Source organism: Mirounga angustirostris, unplaced genomic scaffold (genome assembly GCF_029215605.1).
Source record: "Mirounga angustirostris isolate CCGP_5_RB_7025 unplaced genomic scaffold, mMirAng1.0.hap1 SCAF_9, whole genome shotgun sequence".
Taxonomy (NCBI): domain Eukaryota; kingdom Metazoa; phylum Chordata; class Mammalia; order Carnivora; family Phocidae; genus Mirounga; species Mirounga angustirostris.
This window is the reverse complement of record NW_026991717.1, coordinates 35,303,721-35,320,461: the sequence shown is the minus strand read 5'-3', so window position 1 is coordinate 35,320,461 and position 16,741 is coordinate 35,303,721. Positions and strand designations below refer to the sequence as shown.

The 16,741-nt window shown below is 46.5% G+C and overlaps 1 protein-coding gene across 5 annotated transcripts in view; it reads left to right on the top strand.

The window, feature by feature from the left end:
- THSD4 (thrombospondin type 1 domain containing 4) overlaps positions 1-16,741 on the top strand; it is a 580,925-nt gene that overhangs the window by 105,246 nt on the left and 458,938 nt on the right. For all 5 annotated transcript variants that reach the window (XM_064570218.1, XM_064570219.1, XM_064570220.1 and 2 more), the window contains one exon: positions 9,427-9,874. In XM_064570218.1, coding sequence (XP_064426288.1) covers positions 9,427-9,874 — 448 coding nt within the window. The remainder of the gene's footprint in view (positions 1-9,426; positions 9,875-16,741) is intronic.

Below are 16,741 nucleotides of genomic sequence, written 5' to 3'. Positions count from 1 at the left end.
TCCATGGCCAGTGTGGAGCCTGACACTGGACTCTATCTCACGATCCACGGGATCATGACCTGAGCTGAAACCAGGAGCTGGATGCTCAGCTGACTGAGCCCCCCAGGTACCCGCCTCCGTATACTTTTATAAGCATGTAAGAATATAACTCCTACGTACGATTCCTACCGCCCAGCATCTTTTAAAATGTTTATAAAAACCTCGTAAAAGATGCATTTGGTCATACCAATGGATTTTGGAAAAAATATTTCACTTGATACTAATTGCAAATGATGTCTCCCTCCCTCTCTCCCAGTTTAAGGTGCCAAGTGGAAATGCTTTGTTTCCTCAGTGAGGGGAGGAAAGGAAGAAGGATGTGCGTATCTGGGGGGCTTGTGTGGAGGCAGCACCCCCCATTTGTAACGAGGAATCTGTGATACTTAGTTTAGTATTTCCTCAGGCCTGTCTCAGGTCTGGAGATGGGCCAGCCAAATGTGCCCGAAAACATTGGCTTGGTAAGAGTTTCGTTTTGATATATCCCAACAGTGGGAAGTACAAATATTGGCATCAAGGATTCCTTAAAATCATGTGGAGATGATTCATTAGATGTAGTAGGAGTCCGTAGGAGCTCAGACTTTCTCAGCAGCATCTGGCACAGGGACTTCTCCCCAGCACCCCTGATTCTGTCTGGCATCTCTAGTTGTCAGTAATCTCCCATCTACCCTATGGCAGAATTGATTTCTGCTTCCCTAGCCATTCAACTCATATACCTAGCTACAAAGGAATGCTGCTTCTCTAAATGCTGTGAGAGCCAGAGCCCCCAGGATCAAGCAGGGCAGGGAGACCTCCCCCTGGAGCTGGGAGAGCTGGTCTCACGGCCAGCCTCCTTCATGGAGGTCCCGCTTCCCCACGGTGCCCGGGCTCAGACTCCTGGGGCTCCTCGCAGGCCCGTCCCAGGGACTGCGGCTCTGCTGGACACAGCAGCCCATGTGTGGTTCCTGTTAGCACAGCTGAGAGAGGCCGGGCCCCGCACAGAGACTTGTCTGAGCTCTAAGGCCAAACAAAAGGGAACTCAACATGGAGAGTCTAAGAAACGCAAACAGCCTAGCTTCTGGAGGGCAGGCTTCTCTCTCTGCCTATTCCACTCAGTGCTCAGCAAAGAGGTGGGAAGCCGTCCGATGGCCACAAGCAACCTTGCCTGGTGGCTCTCCAGCTCTGACAGACATGCATGGAGGCGCCCCTGACCCCTTAATTCTTCCCTCCTTTTGAGAATAAAGGCCGAGTCCCGGCCCCTGCCGGGTTCCTCTTTCCATTCCAAGAACCTGTTCCTTCTCCAGGGGTTGATACCAGGAATGGCCTCTCCCAGTGGATGAGACTTTTATTCTTACGTAGAGGGAGGTGGCCTTATCCTCAGCGCTACACCAGCTTAACCGTCTTTTCATAAAATACAGTATTTTGTAAAGCAGAAATGAAACAAATGCGTTAATGGGAAGAGGGGGTTTTCCTTCCTTTGGCAATCGTGGTTTGAGCCATTCATTCATTCATTATTTCAGTTCTTCAACAGTTGCTCAACACTTCCTATGCCAGGTTCTCGGGATAGAAGACAAATAAGAGGTATCCCCGGCCCCGAAGGAGCCTGCAGCCTGGTAAACTAAGGCAGACTAAACAGTCATGCTGTAACTAAACAGTTCCATGGGGTCCAAGAGGAGGATGAAAGAGAAGGACATGGATTTTATGCAGTGAAGCGTTGGGCTGGAGTTCGCACCAGGAAGAGCATTACTGGGGAAGTGATGCTTCTGCAGAGTCCCGAAGGGGGAAGAGGTCATCAGTCCAGGACCTGGTGGGGGAGAAGGCAGCCTCCAGAGGAAATAGCACGAGCAGAGCGTGAGAAATTAGTGCACGGAGTGTGGTGTGGGTGGTCCGTGAGGTGCCAGGGGCCGTGACAAGACAGGCAGCCGGAGTCGTGTCGTGCAGGCTGGGTGGCAAAGTCGAGGAATGTGGACTGGACACAGAGCTGTGGGGAGAGTGGAAGGGCCAGCCGACTTCGGGCGATGGGGGGGTACGTGGGGGTGAAACAGAGCAGTGGTTTTCACAGTGTGGTCCCCAGACCAGCAGCATCAGCATTGCCTGGGAACGTGTTAGAGATGCAGATTCTCAGATCCCACCCCAGATCTCCTGAATCAGACTCTTGGCAGATGGGCTCAGTGGCCCGTTTTAACAAGACTTCCTGGTGATCCTGATGCTTCCTCAAGTTTGAGAGTTGCTGATGTGGAGACTATAGGAAGAACTAGAAGGAGAACAGTGTTGGAGCGGGGAAGATGATGAATTTGGGCTCGAATGTGTGGAGTTTGAGATGTGTGTGGGGATGAGTGGGCGAGCGTGGTCCCAAGACCCACGGCATTGGCATCACCTGGGAGCTTGTTACAAATGCAGAATCTGAGGTCCAGCCAGACCTCCTGAATCAGAAGCTGTATCTTGACAAGATCCCCAGGTGAGAAGCAGACTCTCTCTAGTCTAGAGGTCGGTTGGGTCTATGCGGTTAACACTCAGGAGAAGGGTCTGGGCAGGCAGGAGAAGTGTGGGTGTTGTCTGTTATGGGTGATGGTTGAAATGACCCATTTCCCAGGCACGTGCGTAGGGTTGAGAAGAGGAGACTAGATGTGGCGTCTGTGCTGGAATCCTCATGCTGGCCGGGACTAACATCACAAAGCTGCACAACATCACACATGATGAGGCCCTGGATGGCAGCCAGCCTGTTGTAAGGAGAACATTTCATGTGCTTGTTACCCTTTCCAAAATGCTATTTGCAGCCACTGTCTCAAGAAACAACAATTTCCCAGACACCCACAGTAGGTCACGAGAAGGACTGGGACCGGAACCTGGTGTCAGAGCCCTGCTGTTAGGGTCTTGTCATTGGGCCATCCTGTGGGGGAGGGAGGCTCTGCATTTACTTCTGTTTCAGGGTCTGAAATGTGGAACAAGCAGAGAAGACGTTACACAGGATGCTCAATAGATGTTCATAGAATCTGCTCAATAAAGGTTTGTCGGGGGGCGCCTGGGTGGCTCGGTTGGTTAAGCAACTGCCTTCGGCTCAGGTCATGATCCTGGAGTCCCTGGATCGAGTCCCGCATCAGGCTCCCTGCTCGGCAGGGAGTCTGCTTCTCCCTCTGACCCTCCTCCCTCTCATGTGCTCTCTCTCTCATTCTCTCTCTCTCAAATAAATAAATAAAATCTTTAAAAAAAAAAAAAGGTTTGTCGGTGGTTGTTGAAACAAATGACAAAAACTGCTTTCAGATTCAAAAAGTGCATTCCTATTGGTAACCTCAGTTTGATCTTTAAAACATCATTATAAGTTGATAAGACAGGAATTATTCATGGTCTAATTCTTTAAAAAGTAACAGCTTTATTGAGATATAATTCATATGCCATAAAACTAATCATTTAAAGTGTAATTCAGTGGGGCGCCTGGGTGGCTCAATCAGTTAAGCGTCTGACTCTTGATTTCGGCTCAGGTCATGATCTCAGGGTCCTGGGATTGAGCTCTGTGTCAGGCTCCCACCTCAGCAGGTAGTCTGTTTCTCTCTCTCCCTCTCCCTCTGCCCCTCCCCCTTCTCTAGTACTCTCTCTCTTTAAAACAGATAAATAAATCTTAAAAAAAATAAAAAAATGAAGTGCATAATTCAGTGGTTTTTATTATATTCACAGGCTGTGCAGCCATCTCCACTGTCTAATTACAGAACATTTCGATCACCCCAAAAGAAACCCCATACCCTTCAGCTGTCACTCTCTATTTTCCCCTCCCTAAATCCCCTGGCAACTGCTAATCTTACTTTTTAAATTATTATTATTTTTTAAATTTAAATTCTAGTTAGTTGATATACGGTTCAATATTGGTTTTAGGAGTAGAGTTCAGTAGCTCATCACTTACATGCAACACCAAGGGCTCATCACAACAAGTGTCCTCCTTAATGCCCATCACCCATCTAGCCCATCCCCCACCCACCTCTCTCCATCAACCATCAGTTTGTTCTCTATCATTAAGAGTCTCTCATGAGGAGGGCACATTCTGCATGGAGCACTGGGTGTTATGCACAAACAATGAATCATGGAACACTTCATCTAAAACTAATGATGTAATGTATGGGGATTAACATAAGAATAAAAAAAATTAAAAAAAGAAAATCATAAGGAAGAGAAAATACATTTACAGTACTGTATTTATTTAAAAAAAAAATCTGTGTATAAATGGACCCACACATTTTAAACGTGTGTTGTTCAAGGGTCAACTGGATTTAGCTCCATAATTCTTATAACTTCTTATAAGTCAATGTCTTCCAGTTTGGGTTCAGACACTATGCTTGTTATTCCCATAAAAATATTTATGTTCTATAAGAAGTGAAATATTAATCTGCCTGTAACATAGGGCTCCCAAGTGGGGTTATTTTGGGTTCACAGGTATACTTTGCACAGAGCCCCATGTTCAGAAGGGCCTCACACTAGGTTTATTGCGCTATCACTGTTCTGTCATTCTTCATAATTTTGGAACAAGAGCCCCACATTTTCATTCTGCACTGAATGCCTCACAAATCATGTAACTGGTCTTATATGTTGCAGTACAACTTCAATGGCAACTTAATGGTAAATAGACCAAGGTGTCAATCTCATCCCTGGGCCTTATAGCTATGTGAACTTGGACAAGCTCCTTGATCTCAGAAAGCCTGTTCCACCCTTGTTTACCAGATGGGGATTGAAAGTGTTTACAGGATTGTCTTATGATTGAATAAAATAAAACATGTGAAGAGCCTCGCAAAAAAAAAAAAAAAAAAGAGTCCTCATGATTTCTCTCCCTCTCTCTTTTATTCCCCCCTCCTGTATGTTCATCCATTTTGTTTCTTAAATTCCACATATGAGTGAGATCATATGGTATGTTTCTCTGACTGACTTATTTCGCTTAGAATAACGCTCTCTAGCTCCATCCACATCATTGCAAATGGCAAGATCTCATTCTTTTTGATGGCTGAGTAGTATTCCATTTGGTATATATACCCCCTCTTCTTTATTCATTCATCAGTCGATGGGCATTTGGGCTCTTTTCATAGTTTGGCTATTGTGTAGTTTACTTTCTCTGTGGATTTGTCTCTTCTGGTTAGTGCATATCAGTAGGATATGTGGCCTTTTGTGTTTGGCCTCTTTCACTTAGAATTTTTTTTTTTTAAGATTTTTAAAATTTATTTATTTGAGACAGAGAGAATGAGAGAGAGAGAGCACATGAGAGGGGGGAGGGTCAGAGGCAGAAGCAGGCTCCCTGCCGAGCAGGGAGCCCGATGCGGGACTCGATCCCAGGACTCCAGGATCATGACCTGAGCCGAAGGCAGTCACTCAACCAACTGAGCCACCCAGGCGCCCTCACTTAGAATGTTTTTGAGGTTCATCTCTGTTTTAGCATATCTCAGTACTCCGTCCCCTTTGTGGCTGAATAATAACCCATTCTTTGGATATACTGTTTTGTTTGTCCACTTATCTATCACTTGATGGACGTGGGTTGTTTCTGTGTCCTAGCTGTTGTGAAGGAAGCGGTTATGTACATTCACGTGTAAGTTTTTGTGTGGACGTATTTTTCCTTTCTCTTGGGTGTATAGCTAAGATTGGAATTGCTGGGTCATGTGGTAGCACGGCATTTACCTTTACTGAGGAACCTCCAGATAGCTTTCCAAAGTGACTGCACCATTTTACATTCCCTCCAGGTATGTGCGACGGTTCGTTTCTCTGCATCGTCTCCAACACTTGCTCTTACCTGTCCTCTTTATTACAGCCCTCCTAGTGGGTGTGCTCTCATTTTATAGGTAAGAAAATGGATGGTGCATTGTTTACCGAAGTTCATAGAGCCTAGTCAGTTGCCAAGTTAGAACTTTTTTTTCTTTAAAGCAAATACTTGTATGATGCGTGCTCTGTGCTAGGCATTATTTAAGTCTTTTGCTCTTATTATTTATTCTTTACAACAACCTGTAAGGAAGGTACTGTTATCATCTGGTTTATAAGTGCACACAGGGCAGGACTGGGCCTAGAGCTGGGGTCCTTGGGCACCTCATTTAAGGAGACAGCACTCTGAGATTCCACCGGCACCTACACGACCCTTCTGTGCTGCATCCTGTGTGCCTCACTGGCCTCATCCTAGCTCTGACCCTGTGTGAAGAAACCGACACATCAGAAGATGGAGTAATTTACCCAAAGCTGTGTAAGTTAGTAAGTGGCAGAGCTCGGATTCCAACCCAGGAAACCTGGCTTCAGAGCTCAAGTCATTAACCACTGTGCTCTGCTCACATCTAGGCCTTTGATGCCCAAACTGGGCTTTTTTCTGTTTCTTTCTCAAGACCTACGTTTCCCAAATTTGGCAAGTGAGGAATACAAAGTCAAATCCCAAAGATGGGTTATGGGGAGACCAAATAGAACTAACTGAGCTCACAGCTTGCCAGGTACCTACCGCATGTTCCCTGGAAGGGTTAACTGGCCACACAATTTCCCTTGGCCACATCTGTGCTTGTTATCCCAACGCTGCATAAATCTGCCTAGTTCGTGTCGGCCACCCTGCAAGTGTCCAGATGGACCCTGTCCTGATGGGGAAGGGGCCATCCTGAACCGTCAGGATGATGAGTTCTGCCCGCTGTAAGGAAAACACATGCTCTCTTGGCCAAGTGGGGATGAATCTGCCCTTCGATCCAGCGTCCTGATTCAAGGATGCAGAAATCACATCTCTCACAATCACACCCCGACCGGCGGCTCACTCTTAGTAGCCTGTTTATCAGAGTTAACTGCTCATTTGTTTTTGAAACATCATCTTTCCAGTGGTGATGCTGTTCCTGTGGGTTTTGCATGGTTCTCCAGTTTAGGCCGAGGCTCCTGGAAGGTAACGTGGATACAAAAATGTTCATCGGCACATGCGTAGTTTACCTCCTCGGGGTGATGGGCAGTCTTTGGAAAGACGCTTACCCAAGTCATCAGCCAACAGTAGGTTCTCCCCCTGCTGCCTATGTTCCCCAAGAGCAGGATCAAGTCAGTCCCGGTTCAGTAGTTCTCGGGAGGTGAGATGCAACAGTGCATCCTGGCCCAGGCCGGCAGATTTCTGTTATGTTAGAAGAAAATTTTACAGCTGTTGTTCTCCATTAAAATGGTCACTCTTGGGGCGCCTGCGTGGCGCTGTCGGTTAAGCGTCTGACTCTTGGTTTTGGCACAGGTCATGATCTCAGGGTGGTGAGATGGAGGTCCTTGCTGGGAGTCTGCTTGAGTTTCTCTCTCCCTCTCTCTCTGCCGCTACCCACCCCCGCCCCGCTCTTGCACACTCTCTCAAATCAATCAGTAAATCTTTTAAAAATACGATCACTTTTATGGTTGCAATTTTACCCTTTTGTTTGGAATTTCAACTCCTCAAAGCTGTGGGACTCTGGACCAGCAGCACCAGCAGCACCTGGGAGCTTGTTGGAAATGCAGAGTCTCAGGCCCCACCCCAGACCAACTGAATCAGAATCTGCCTCTAACAAGATCCCTAGCTGATTCCTGGGCACATCCAAGTTTGAGAAGCACTGCTCCACGTGTCCTCATTTCTCTATTACCTTCAGCTGGCGTCTCTACCCAGCGTTTTCTTTGAGGCTAGAATTCTTGGTAGGCTTTCAGATCTTAAAAAGAAAAGACACACACACATACAGAAATTCTTTCCCTCGCCTTTACATGATGTCATTCATTTTACCTGGCCTGCCACAAGAAAGAAAAAGGCAAATTACATCCAAGTTATATATATGTTTTTAAGACTAACTTCTTAATTGCATGTCTTAAAGCGGCATACTGGATCCCCCATCATTAACAGAGTCCCAAGTGTTGGCAAGATTAATTGAGAAATGCCTCAAGGCAAAATAAACACTGCAGCGCAGTTTAATTCAAAACCGTATCAGCTAAGAATGAAGGTGCAATTAGTGATAAAGATGTTAATAATTAGTTGTGGTCTGTTAAATTTTATATTCAGTGGTTACATAGAATGAAGAAAGAATTTCCTCATGAGGACAGAAATTAATGTTTCACCTTGATTGCTGTTTTAATGTGCTTATTTTAATGGGGCCATCCTGTAGAAACCCTTGGGCACATTTCCAATTTTACATAAATGTAGAATTAATTATTATGGAAGCGTATAATTTTAGAGCTGGAATGACCTTCGTGGTCATTAGATCCAGCTCAGACATTTTACAAAGAAGTAAGAAATGATTTCTTCAGGTCCTGCCACAGAGTATTGGAACCTTGCTCCCCAACTCAGACCAGTGACAGTAAAACCCTTCTCACATCCCTGCAGACACAGACGCTTCTTTTTGCCTCAGAATTCCCAAATTACCGTGTGTAGTTGCTCGCAAGTCCCTTACCCCACATTACCCCATGTTCTGGTTGCTTTCTGTTGTAAGGTTGGGGACTTGGGAACCATATCTGACTCACTTTTATATTCTTGACCATTCCTAGCTCTGGGTTTTGTAAACAGTAGTCGCACAATAAATTTACATGCATTGTGGTGTGCTGGAGCTGTTGTATATCATTCGCTAGAGCTGGTTGTGTCTTCACGATGGTGGCTTGAGATTGGCCATGGCGGAAGCATTTATACCCTGGATGTAGATAAATGCCACAAACCAGGGCTATCTCCCCCCACCCTGCCCCGGAAAACCAGTCATTAAACATTCACCAGCACACAACAGTTTACATGATTTTTCTAAGGTCTCACAAGGCAACAGGTCTTGACGAAATCTGAAGATTATACCAACACGAAGATGCCTGTTCACCCAGCATTCGGCGTGTATTGCCTCAAGAGTGATGAATAGCCAACTGTTTGACCTCCTCTAATTTCTTTGGGGATTAATTTTGACCGAGAGCAAGTCAGGCCTCAGGGCTGCATTAGGGTGTGGTTGCTTAGCTAAATTCCCTTTACCTGGAAAAGCTATTTGGGCATGAATGGTAATGGAAACTAGTCTGAAATATCAGGCACAGTTGAGTGAGAAAAAAAACCCCACAGATTATTTTCAGAGAAAACAAAGGAACAGGAAGTTACTGTGGCCGAAATTACAATTATATCCTTATACTTCTCAAAAAACCTCAGTGGCTCCCTACAGCCTGCAAACAGGCCCAAAGGCCCTGCCGTCAGTCACATACTGACCACAGCTTACCGTTCCAGCCTCATTTTCCACCACTCACATCGCCCACCTTCTTTTGACTTTCCAGCCTCCGTGGAGCCCCCTCTGCGCCAGCTTCCATGACGTCCTCTTCTCCTGGAATGCCCTCCCTCTACCTCCCTGGTCCACCATAGGCTCTGTCCCAGAGTTTCTGTCCCTCCCCTGTCCCCTCCATCGTGGACCACAGCTTCGGGGTTAACACGGGACTTCCTGTGACTCAGTTCATCTCCGCTTGTGTGTCTTTCTTTAGGAGCAGGACCCGTGGTCCCATCGGCCCTGGCAAGTATGGCTACGGGAAGGCCCCGTACATCTTACCACTGCAGACGGACTCCGCACACTTGCCGCAGAGGCTTCGGAGGCAGAGGCCCCCGTCCCGGCATTCCAGGGCCCAGGTGGCATCCGGTCCTAGCCACGGCTACGGCCCGCCCGCCCACCGGGCTCCCCAGCAAGGGCCTCTGTACCAGAGTGACGGTGGCCCTCGTTCTGGACTGCAGACCTCCGAGGCCTCCCTCTACCAGCGGCCCTTGACCCACGACCAAGGCTTTCCCGCAGCTTCCAGTCTCTTCCAGGGCCCGGAACCCAGCAGCAACCACGGCATGGGGGCCCCCAGGGCAGCTCAGAGCTTCTCGCAGCCCGCCCGGTCCGCAGCCATCTCCTGCGTTGGAGCCTATCGGCAGTACAAGCTATGCAACACCAACGTGAGTACACACGGCCTCACGCCGGCCGGGGGGCCGCTGTTGCCCCTCTTTCTGCGCTGCCGTCACGTGGAAGACAGCGAGGGCCTGGTCCTTTAGGCCGTGTTAACGTACCCATGTATCTTCTCTCCTTCTCTCTTCTCTCCGTGAGTTCTCCATGGATACTTCTCCTTTTCATAAGGTTGTGACTTTAGTCTGGGTGCTGGGATGACTCCACTTTAGTCTGGGTGCTGGGATGACTCCACTACTAAGGACATGGAATTGCAAGGAACCTTAGAAAATGCTTGGGAATAATTCTTGACAGCCGGCTCTTGCTGCGTATCACACAACCTCCCTATTCTCAGGGGCACCGTATCAACAATATTTATTCTTTGTGCACGGATCGGTGGGTCAAGGGCAGTTTGGCCAGTTTAGGGCCGAAGGTGGCGGTGCCCAAGACGTGGGAGTTGGCGGAGGTTTGACCAGCACCCATACGTTCCAGTCACCGTCCTGCCATTCTGGGCGTGAGCACTTTGGATATTGTATGATGAAAAAGCCTGAGAGTGAATAACTTGCTAAAGGTTCCATAGCTGATCAGTAGCAAAGCGAATTATAGATGGGAACTATATAAGATGACCAACTGTGGTTTTTAAAAAAATATATCAGTTTAAAGAGTGTATCTAAAGGAGAAAGGAATAAGAGAATGTTCAAAGGTTAAATTTCCAAGTTGCTCTATTTTTCATTAATAATTTAATCTGCCGTAATATTCTGTTACTGGGCAACAGGACAGCTGTTCCATATTAGCTTCAATTTCCTCATTAAAAATATATTTCCTGCTATAGAGTCCATAGAAACGACTTAATTTGTGATCTTAATAATTCCTCTGAATGCCTGGATTGCTTTTTAGCCTGTTCTTCCACTGACAGACTTCAGGAATTATTAGTTTTTGTAAAGCAGTAATTTTTCTAAAGCCATTACAAATCAGTCAACCATTAAGTCTTAATCACCGCTTGCTTGTAACGGACGGGGAGACGTGGAAGATGAAAGAAAAGTCGTATTATCTATCTTGTAGAGTTGTTAGGAGGATCAAATGAGGTGATGTTGAGACAGGGCTTTCTAAATCGAAAAGAAATACTTGTGTCCATGATCATACGTGGTCCTTGTTCTTGAATATCATTACTATCCTTTTAAGGATCCTTAAGATTCAGGGGTACCTGGTGGGCTCAGTTGGTTAAGCATCCGACTCTTGATTTCAGCTCAGGTCATGATCTCAGGGTCGTGAGATAGAGCCCCATGGCTCCGTGACAGCCTCCGAGGTGGGCGTGGAGTCTGCCTCTCCCCCACTCTCTCTCTTTCTCTCTTAAGAAGAAGTAAAACTAAAATCTTCAAAAAATAAATGAAATTAATTCATCTGTAATGTAGAACACAGTCTCTCACTGACTAGTATGTTTCTTAATTTTGAAGACTACATAAATCATAAAGAGAAAGAAAAAGAGAGAGAGCATTTGGCACATATGTGGACCTGATATCTACTTAGTATTTCTGTCACTTCACCTACATTTTGCAAGCACGCACATTTTGCTAGGCCTGTGCTGCTGACAGCAGGGCCACCTCTCTCCATGTGCACGTTGTAGCTTGTCTGGGTGCTGGGATGACTCCACTACTAAGGACATGGAATTGCAAGGAACCTTAGAAAATGCTTGTGAATTTATGATGTCTGCCATCATTTGGCATCTGGCAAAGTAACACCTCTAACCCAGGACAGAGACGTCAATGTCGACAAAGGATTATATAGCTTTAGTTCCGTTTTCTTGGCTGTAACATTTCACACAGTCTCCTCCCCAGTGCACCCCATTATCCCAAGTCCCATCCTACTTACCCTTATTGAGAGATGCCATTCTTTAGAGGTTCCATGACTGCCTGTCTTCTTTTTATAAGCCCATGGCTTCTTGGCTCTTGGGTCATCCCCTATCCCCCATGAACACCTTAAGACTGCCTGTGTTAGGGCTCCCTAAGACCTCTCCTAGGTTTGATGATTTGCTGGGAGGACTCACAGCTATGACTTATTGCAATAAAAGGATACAGAGCAAAGTCAGCAAAGAGAGAGGCACGTGGGACAAAGTCTAGAGGAAGCCAGGCACACACTTCCAGAGTTCTCTCCCAGTGGAGTCACACAGGATTTGCTTAATTCCCCCAACCAATGAGTTGTGACAACGCGTGTGAAGTGCTGTCTACAAGGGAAGCTCATTAGAGACTCGGTGCCCAAGGTTTTTACTGGGGGCTGGTCACATAGGCACCCTCTGCCTGCCACATACCAGAATTCCAGACTCCTAGAAGGAAAGCAGGTGTTGAGCGTAAACTATATTGCTAATACAAATAGTTTGGGCAAAGTGAGTCACTCTTATCACTCAGGGAGTGATGGAAACTCTTCTGAAATCCAAGTTCCCAGATGCCAGCCAAGGACCAATCTTGCAAGCAGGCCTTTTTGAAGAGAGCTGTTTCAGTCCTGCTGTGTGGAGTCTTACTTGCACACTTCCTGTGTGGACCCATGTGCTCTGGCACCTTAGCATGGATGACCTCATGTGGACATTTATGTACCCTCCCCTACCAGTGGGCAACATGAAGAGATAACATGAATCTCCAAATTGTATAAATCTTCCTACTCCAAGAGGAAAGAGGTGAAGGGCAGTATTGTGAAAAATCGTACTAGTCTCCCAGGGAATACAGGTTATCACTTATGTCCTCTCCAAAGATTAAAAAGGAATATGTGCATTCAGAGATTTCTCCCAGTTCCTATCTGGGAGAAGAGAAAGAAGGGAAGTTAGGCCAGGGCATGTTGGAAACATCCCCTGATTTCAGAACTCCATCCCTTAAACTAAGTGCCCAGTAGATCCCACCCAAGTTCTCAATGGAATACCCCACTTGCTAAGACTACCCCCACAGTAGAGGTCTCAGTTGTGAGATGTATGTGATGCATATGAGGGGTGGCGTGAACTAGGGGAAATGGTTTGGCAGGCTTCCAAATCTGGAAACAGTATCTCATCACTGCTCACAGTCCCTCCCTTAACACGCTTGGGGTCCAGGGGCAGAGAAGGTGCCCAGTGCAGCGGCCTGGATGTCATTGCCCTTGGTGCTGGAGCACTTGGGGACAGGGAGGAACTCTGGGAGCACAGAGCAAGAGGCCACTGGGTTGGGGAAGACTCCACTGAAGAGGGAATAGTTGAGCTGAGCTTCTAGGGGTGGCCGAAAGAGAGAAAAGGGCATTTGGGGGCAAAAGAAACAGCTTAGTCAAAGACAGGGAGGCAGGATTGTGCCAGAGCCTCAAGGCGCCGAGACACCTGCCAGGTCATAGGGCCCTTCTTTCTTAACCTCTGGCCTCCTCCTATCCACTTTAAATAATCACAATTTTAGTGGGCATTTTGTTCTTTAACATTTCAAAGTACAGAGATTTCACATGGGCCTTGCTTGACTTCTATACATGAGGTAGATGTGTGAGAAACTTAGAAACACAGTGCAGAGTGAGAAAGCGATCTAATCAGCTGGTTTAATTGGGGTTAGGCTGCAGGGCGTCTGAAATAGTGGGCTCGGGAGCAGGCTGTGCTGGACACAAGCCCCAGTTTCCTTGGGCAAAGCGCTCAACTCCCTGGGACCATCTGGGAATTGGGGATAATAACAACACCTGTTCCACAGGGTTGATCGTGCCCACTAGGAGCTGATACGTTAGGAAATACGGTGGTTTGACCTGGAGAAGTAAACGTGGCTCTCGTGCCTCTCCGGAGCTTGGAGCGGAGCAGAGCTTTGCCATGTCACTTTCCAAGTGCTCAGTCACGAAACTGTGGTTGAGGGGGTCAGACTAGCTCAGAGTCCCCTTTTGTCCTCTGGATTACCTGGGGTTCAGAGTCCTTTCCCTTCACCCAGCAATAAAACACGATTGCTGGGGTGCCTGGGTGGCTCAGTCGGTTAAGCATCTGCCTTCAGTTCAGGTCATGATCCCAGAGTCCTGGGATTGAGCTCGGCATAGGGTTCCTTGCTCCTTGGGGAGCCTGCTTCTCCCTCTCCTGCTCCCCCTGCTTGTGCTCTCTCTCTCACTCTCTCTGTCAAATAAATAAAATCTAAACAAAACAAAACAAAATACAATTGCCAAGAGCCCCAACATGTCAAGTGTAATATAGCTTCCATGCAATCACCCTTGGGTCAGGTGTAAAATGATGAGAAAGTGAAACTACAGATAAGTTCCTGCCAGTGAATGCTAACAACCTCAAATGTGCATGTTTAATGTGAAGCCCTACCTTGTGATGTCATCTGGGAATTTTAAACATCTAGTGTGTCTTTAGGATTGTTTGACTCCTATTAAGATGTCCTTTATGAAATACTAGAAAATAAATAATAAATGCAGTCCTAATGATCTCTGCATGTAGACTTTAAAGATAAGGAAGGTTTTTTTTTTTTTTTTTTAAGATTTTATTTATTTATTTGAGAGTGAGAGAGAGCATGTGCTGGGGGAGAGGCTGATGGAGAGGGAGAAGCAGGCTCCCTACTGAGCAGGGAGCCCAATGCAGGGCTCAATCCCCGGACCCTGGGATCATGACCTGAGCTGAAGGAAGATGCTTAACCGATTGAGCCACCCAGTCGCCCCAAGGAAGGGTTTTTTTGGTTCTGTTTTTCTTTTTTTTTCTTGCTTACATTGTATGTGAAGAAGTTAAGGTGACACGCCCCAGTATAAATAGAGACGGTTTCGGTCTTTTAGAGCAGATACCGATCTTCGACCTCTATTGGTACAACACGCCAGGCCACTCGCTAGTGTGGGTTCTTACTTGGAGTCCATAAACACAGCATTGACATTGGCGGTGGGGTCAGGCGTGAGGCTGTGGGTCAGGGACACTGAGTTAAGGCAAGTCCTGGCTCTCAGTGGCTCACAGCCCAGTGGCAGAGACTCATAAATAGATCATGACAAGTATGGAGCGTAGGCAGCACTGCACGTGCTGGGAGGCTCTTTGAAATCGTACTAGGCCCGGCTTGGCCTCCTGGAGAAGTACAGGAAGGTTTTCTAGGGAGGGGGAGTGACAGGGGCTCCCAGAAGGGCTGAAGAGCATGAAGGGGGCTCTCCGGGGACCTCTCGGTGGAACCAGATGTTTTTCCTGTGAGCGGAGGCTTCCCCTGCAAGTACGTCCTCAGGAACGAAAGGGCAGCATGGGGAGGTCTCCGTGGTTTATCCGCAGCCCTGCATTTTCTCAGCTGTGGCTAAAAAGAATGAGTGCTCAAGGAATCAAGTAAATAGGTTTCTTCTCTGTGGAAGTTCGCGGAAGGCCAAGATTTGGAAGCAAAAGAACTGGAGTCTTGATAAGGGTGCCACGGGGGAAGGAGAAAACCAAATCACGGTCCCTCTGGTGCCTGAGGGGATGCAGTTAAAATCCTTCTACTAGCTGTTTCTGGGGGTTTGTATTATTATTTGCTAAATACATTAACAACCAAGACACTTTATGCCGTTTGTTGCGGAGGCCAAGGTGTCTCTCTCCCCACCTTCTTCTCTTAAGCACTCAATTCAGGCTTTCTCCCTCGGGACACTGACACTCTGGCTCCTTCTGGTGAAAGGCGGCTGGAGTGAGTCAGCTGGCGCAGGGTGGGGATGGGGTTACGGCTTTAAAGGGCTTCACTGCCAAAGGAGACGTGATCCTGAGTTTAGACAGAGTGCACTTAACGTTATGGGGAAAAACCCCTGGGGCTAAAAGCAGATTTTAGCAAACACCAGTGTGATGAGTTCTGCTATCAGTGCCTCTCCAGTAAATTTCCCTGCAGTGGGACTGGCCTCAGACAATGGATTTGTCCGTGTGGAGTTGTTTCTGTCTCCAAGTAAGTGAAAATGAAGGGAAGATGTTGGACAAATCTCAGATATAGCTAAGCTCTCTTGAGGCAGGTTCTGTTTCTACCCCATCTCTAGTCTTCTGTTGAACAGCAGAGCATATGACAGCCCCCTGACTGTACTTTAAGGAGGAACTTAGCAAACAGATGGGCCAGGTCCAGAATTCAGAACAATTCCGTAAGGGGTGAAACTTATCAGGAACTGTGGGGCCGATTACGGGGTGGACAGGCCATCTAACCGTGGTCTCAACGGAAGTTTCTCTTATGAGTTTATCACCAACCTCCTCATCTGGGAAATATGGGCTGGTGTCAGTGCTTTTTTGCATCAATTTCTGCTTTCCATCTCCTCAGACCACTTGGAATTTCCCATAGAAAGTTCTCTTATTGACTTTTTCTTACCCCATCAGGGACCTTTCATAAATATATATGAAATATGTATGTGAATATATGCAAGTATAAATAGTAGAGATATTTCTTTGTATGTACAATATTTACATGTTTCATATATTTGAAAGATACATGTATGAGTCACACACACACATATGTGAGTTGTTTTCATTCGTCACTTCTAATAATTATAAAAAGTAGTGCAAATAGTAAGAAATATCACAGTGGCAGAGAGAGCTATATCCCAGTCCCTCTCCCTCGATGTAATTGCAATCAGTCATTTTTGATTTTTAGTTCCTAGAGTCATTCTCTCCATTAACTCTAATAGTTTACTAATACTTGTGCTTCTTGATACATCAACTTCAAATTTTCTCTGTTAGCTCCTCACTCCAAAAGATGAAGAAATGACCCCCTTTCCTCCCACAGCGCTTATCCCTGTTAGCTACGTTTCTATTTTCTGTTATATTTTTGATTACATGTAGTATGTTAACAATTTTTATTTTCTTGATTTATCAACATTAGGGAGGATCCGTTAACTCCTTGTTTTGCAAGATTAGAAATTTAGTGCCCGGTTTGCCAAATTCTTCTCATTGCATTACATGTTTTGGCTGATATATTTTTCTCCCTATGCCCTGTAAAATCCCT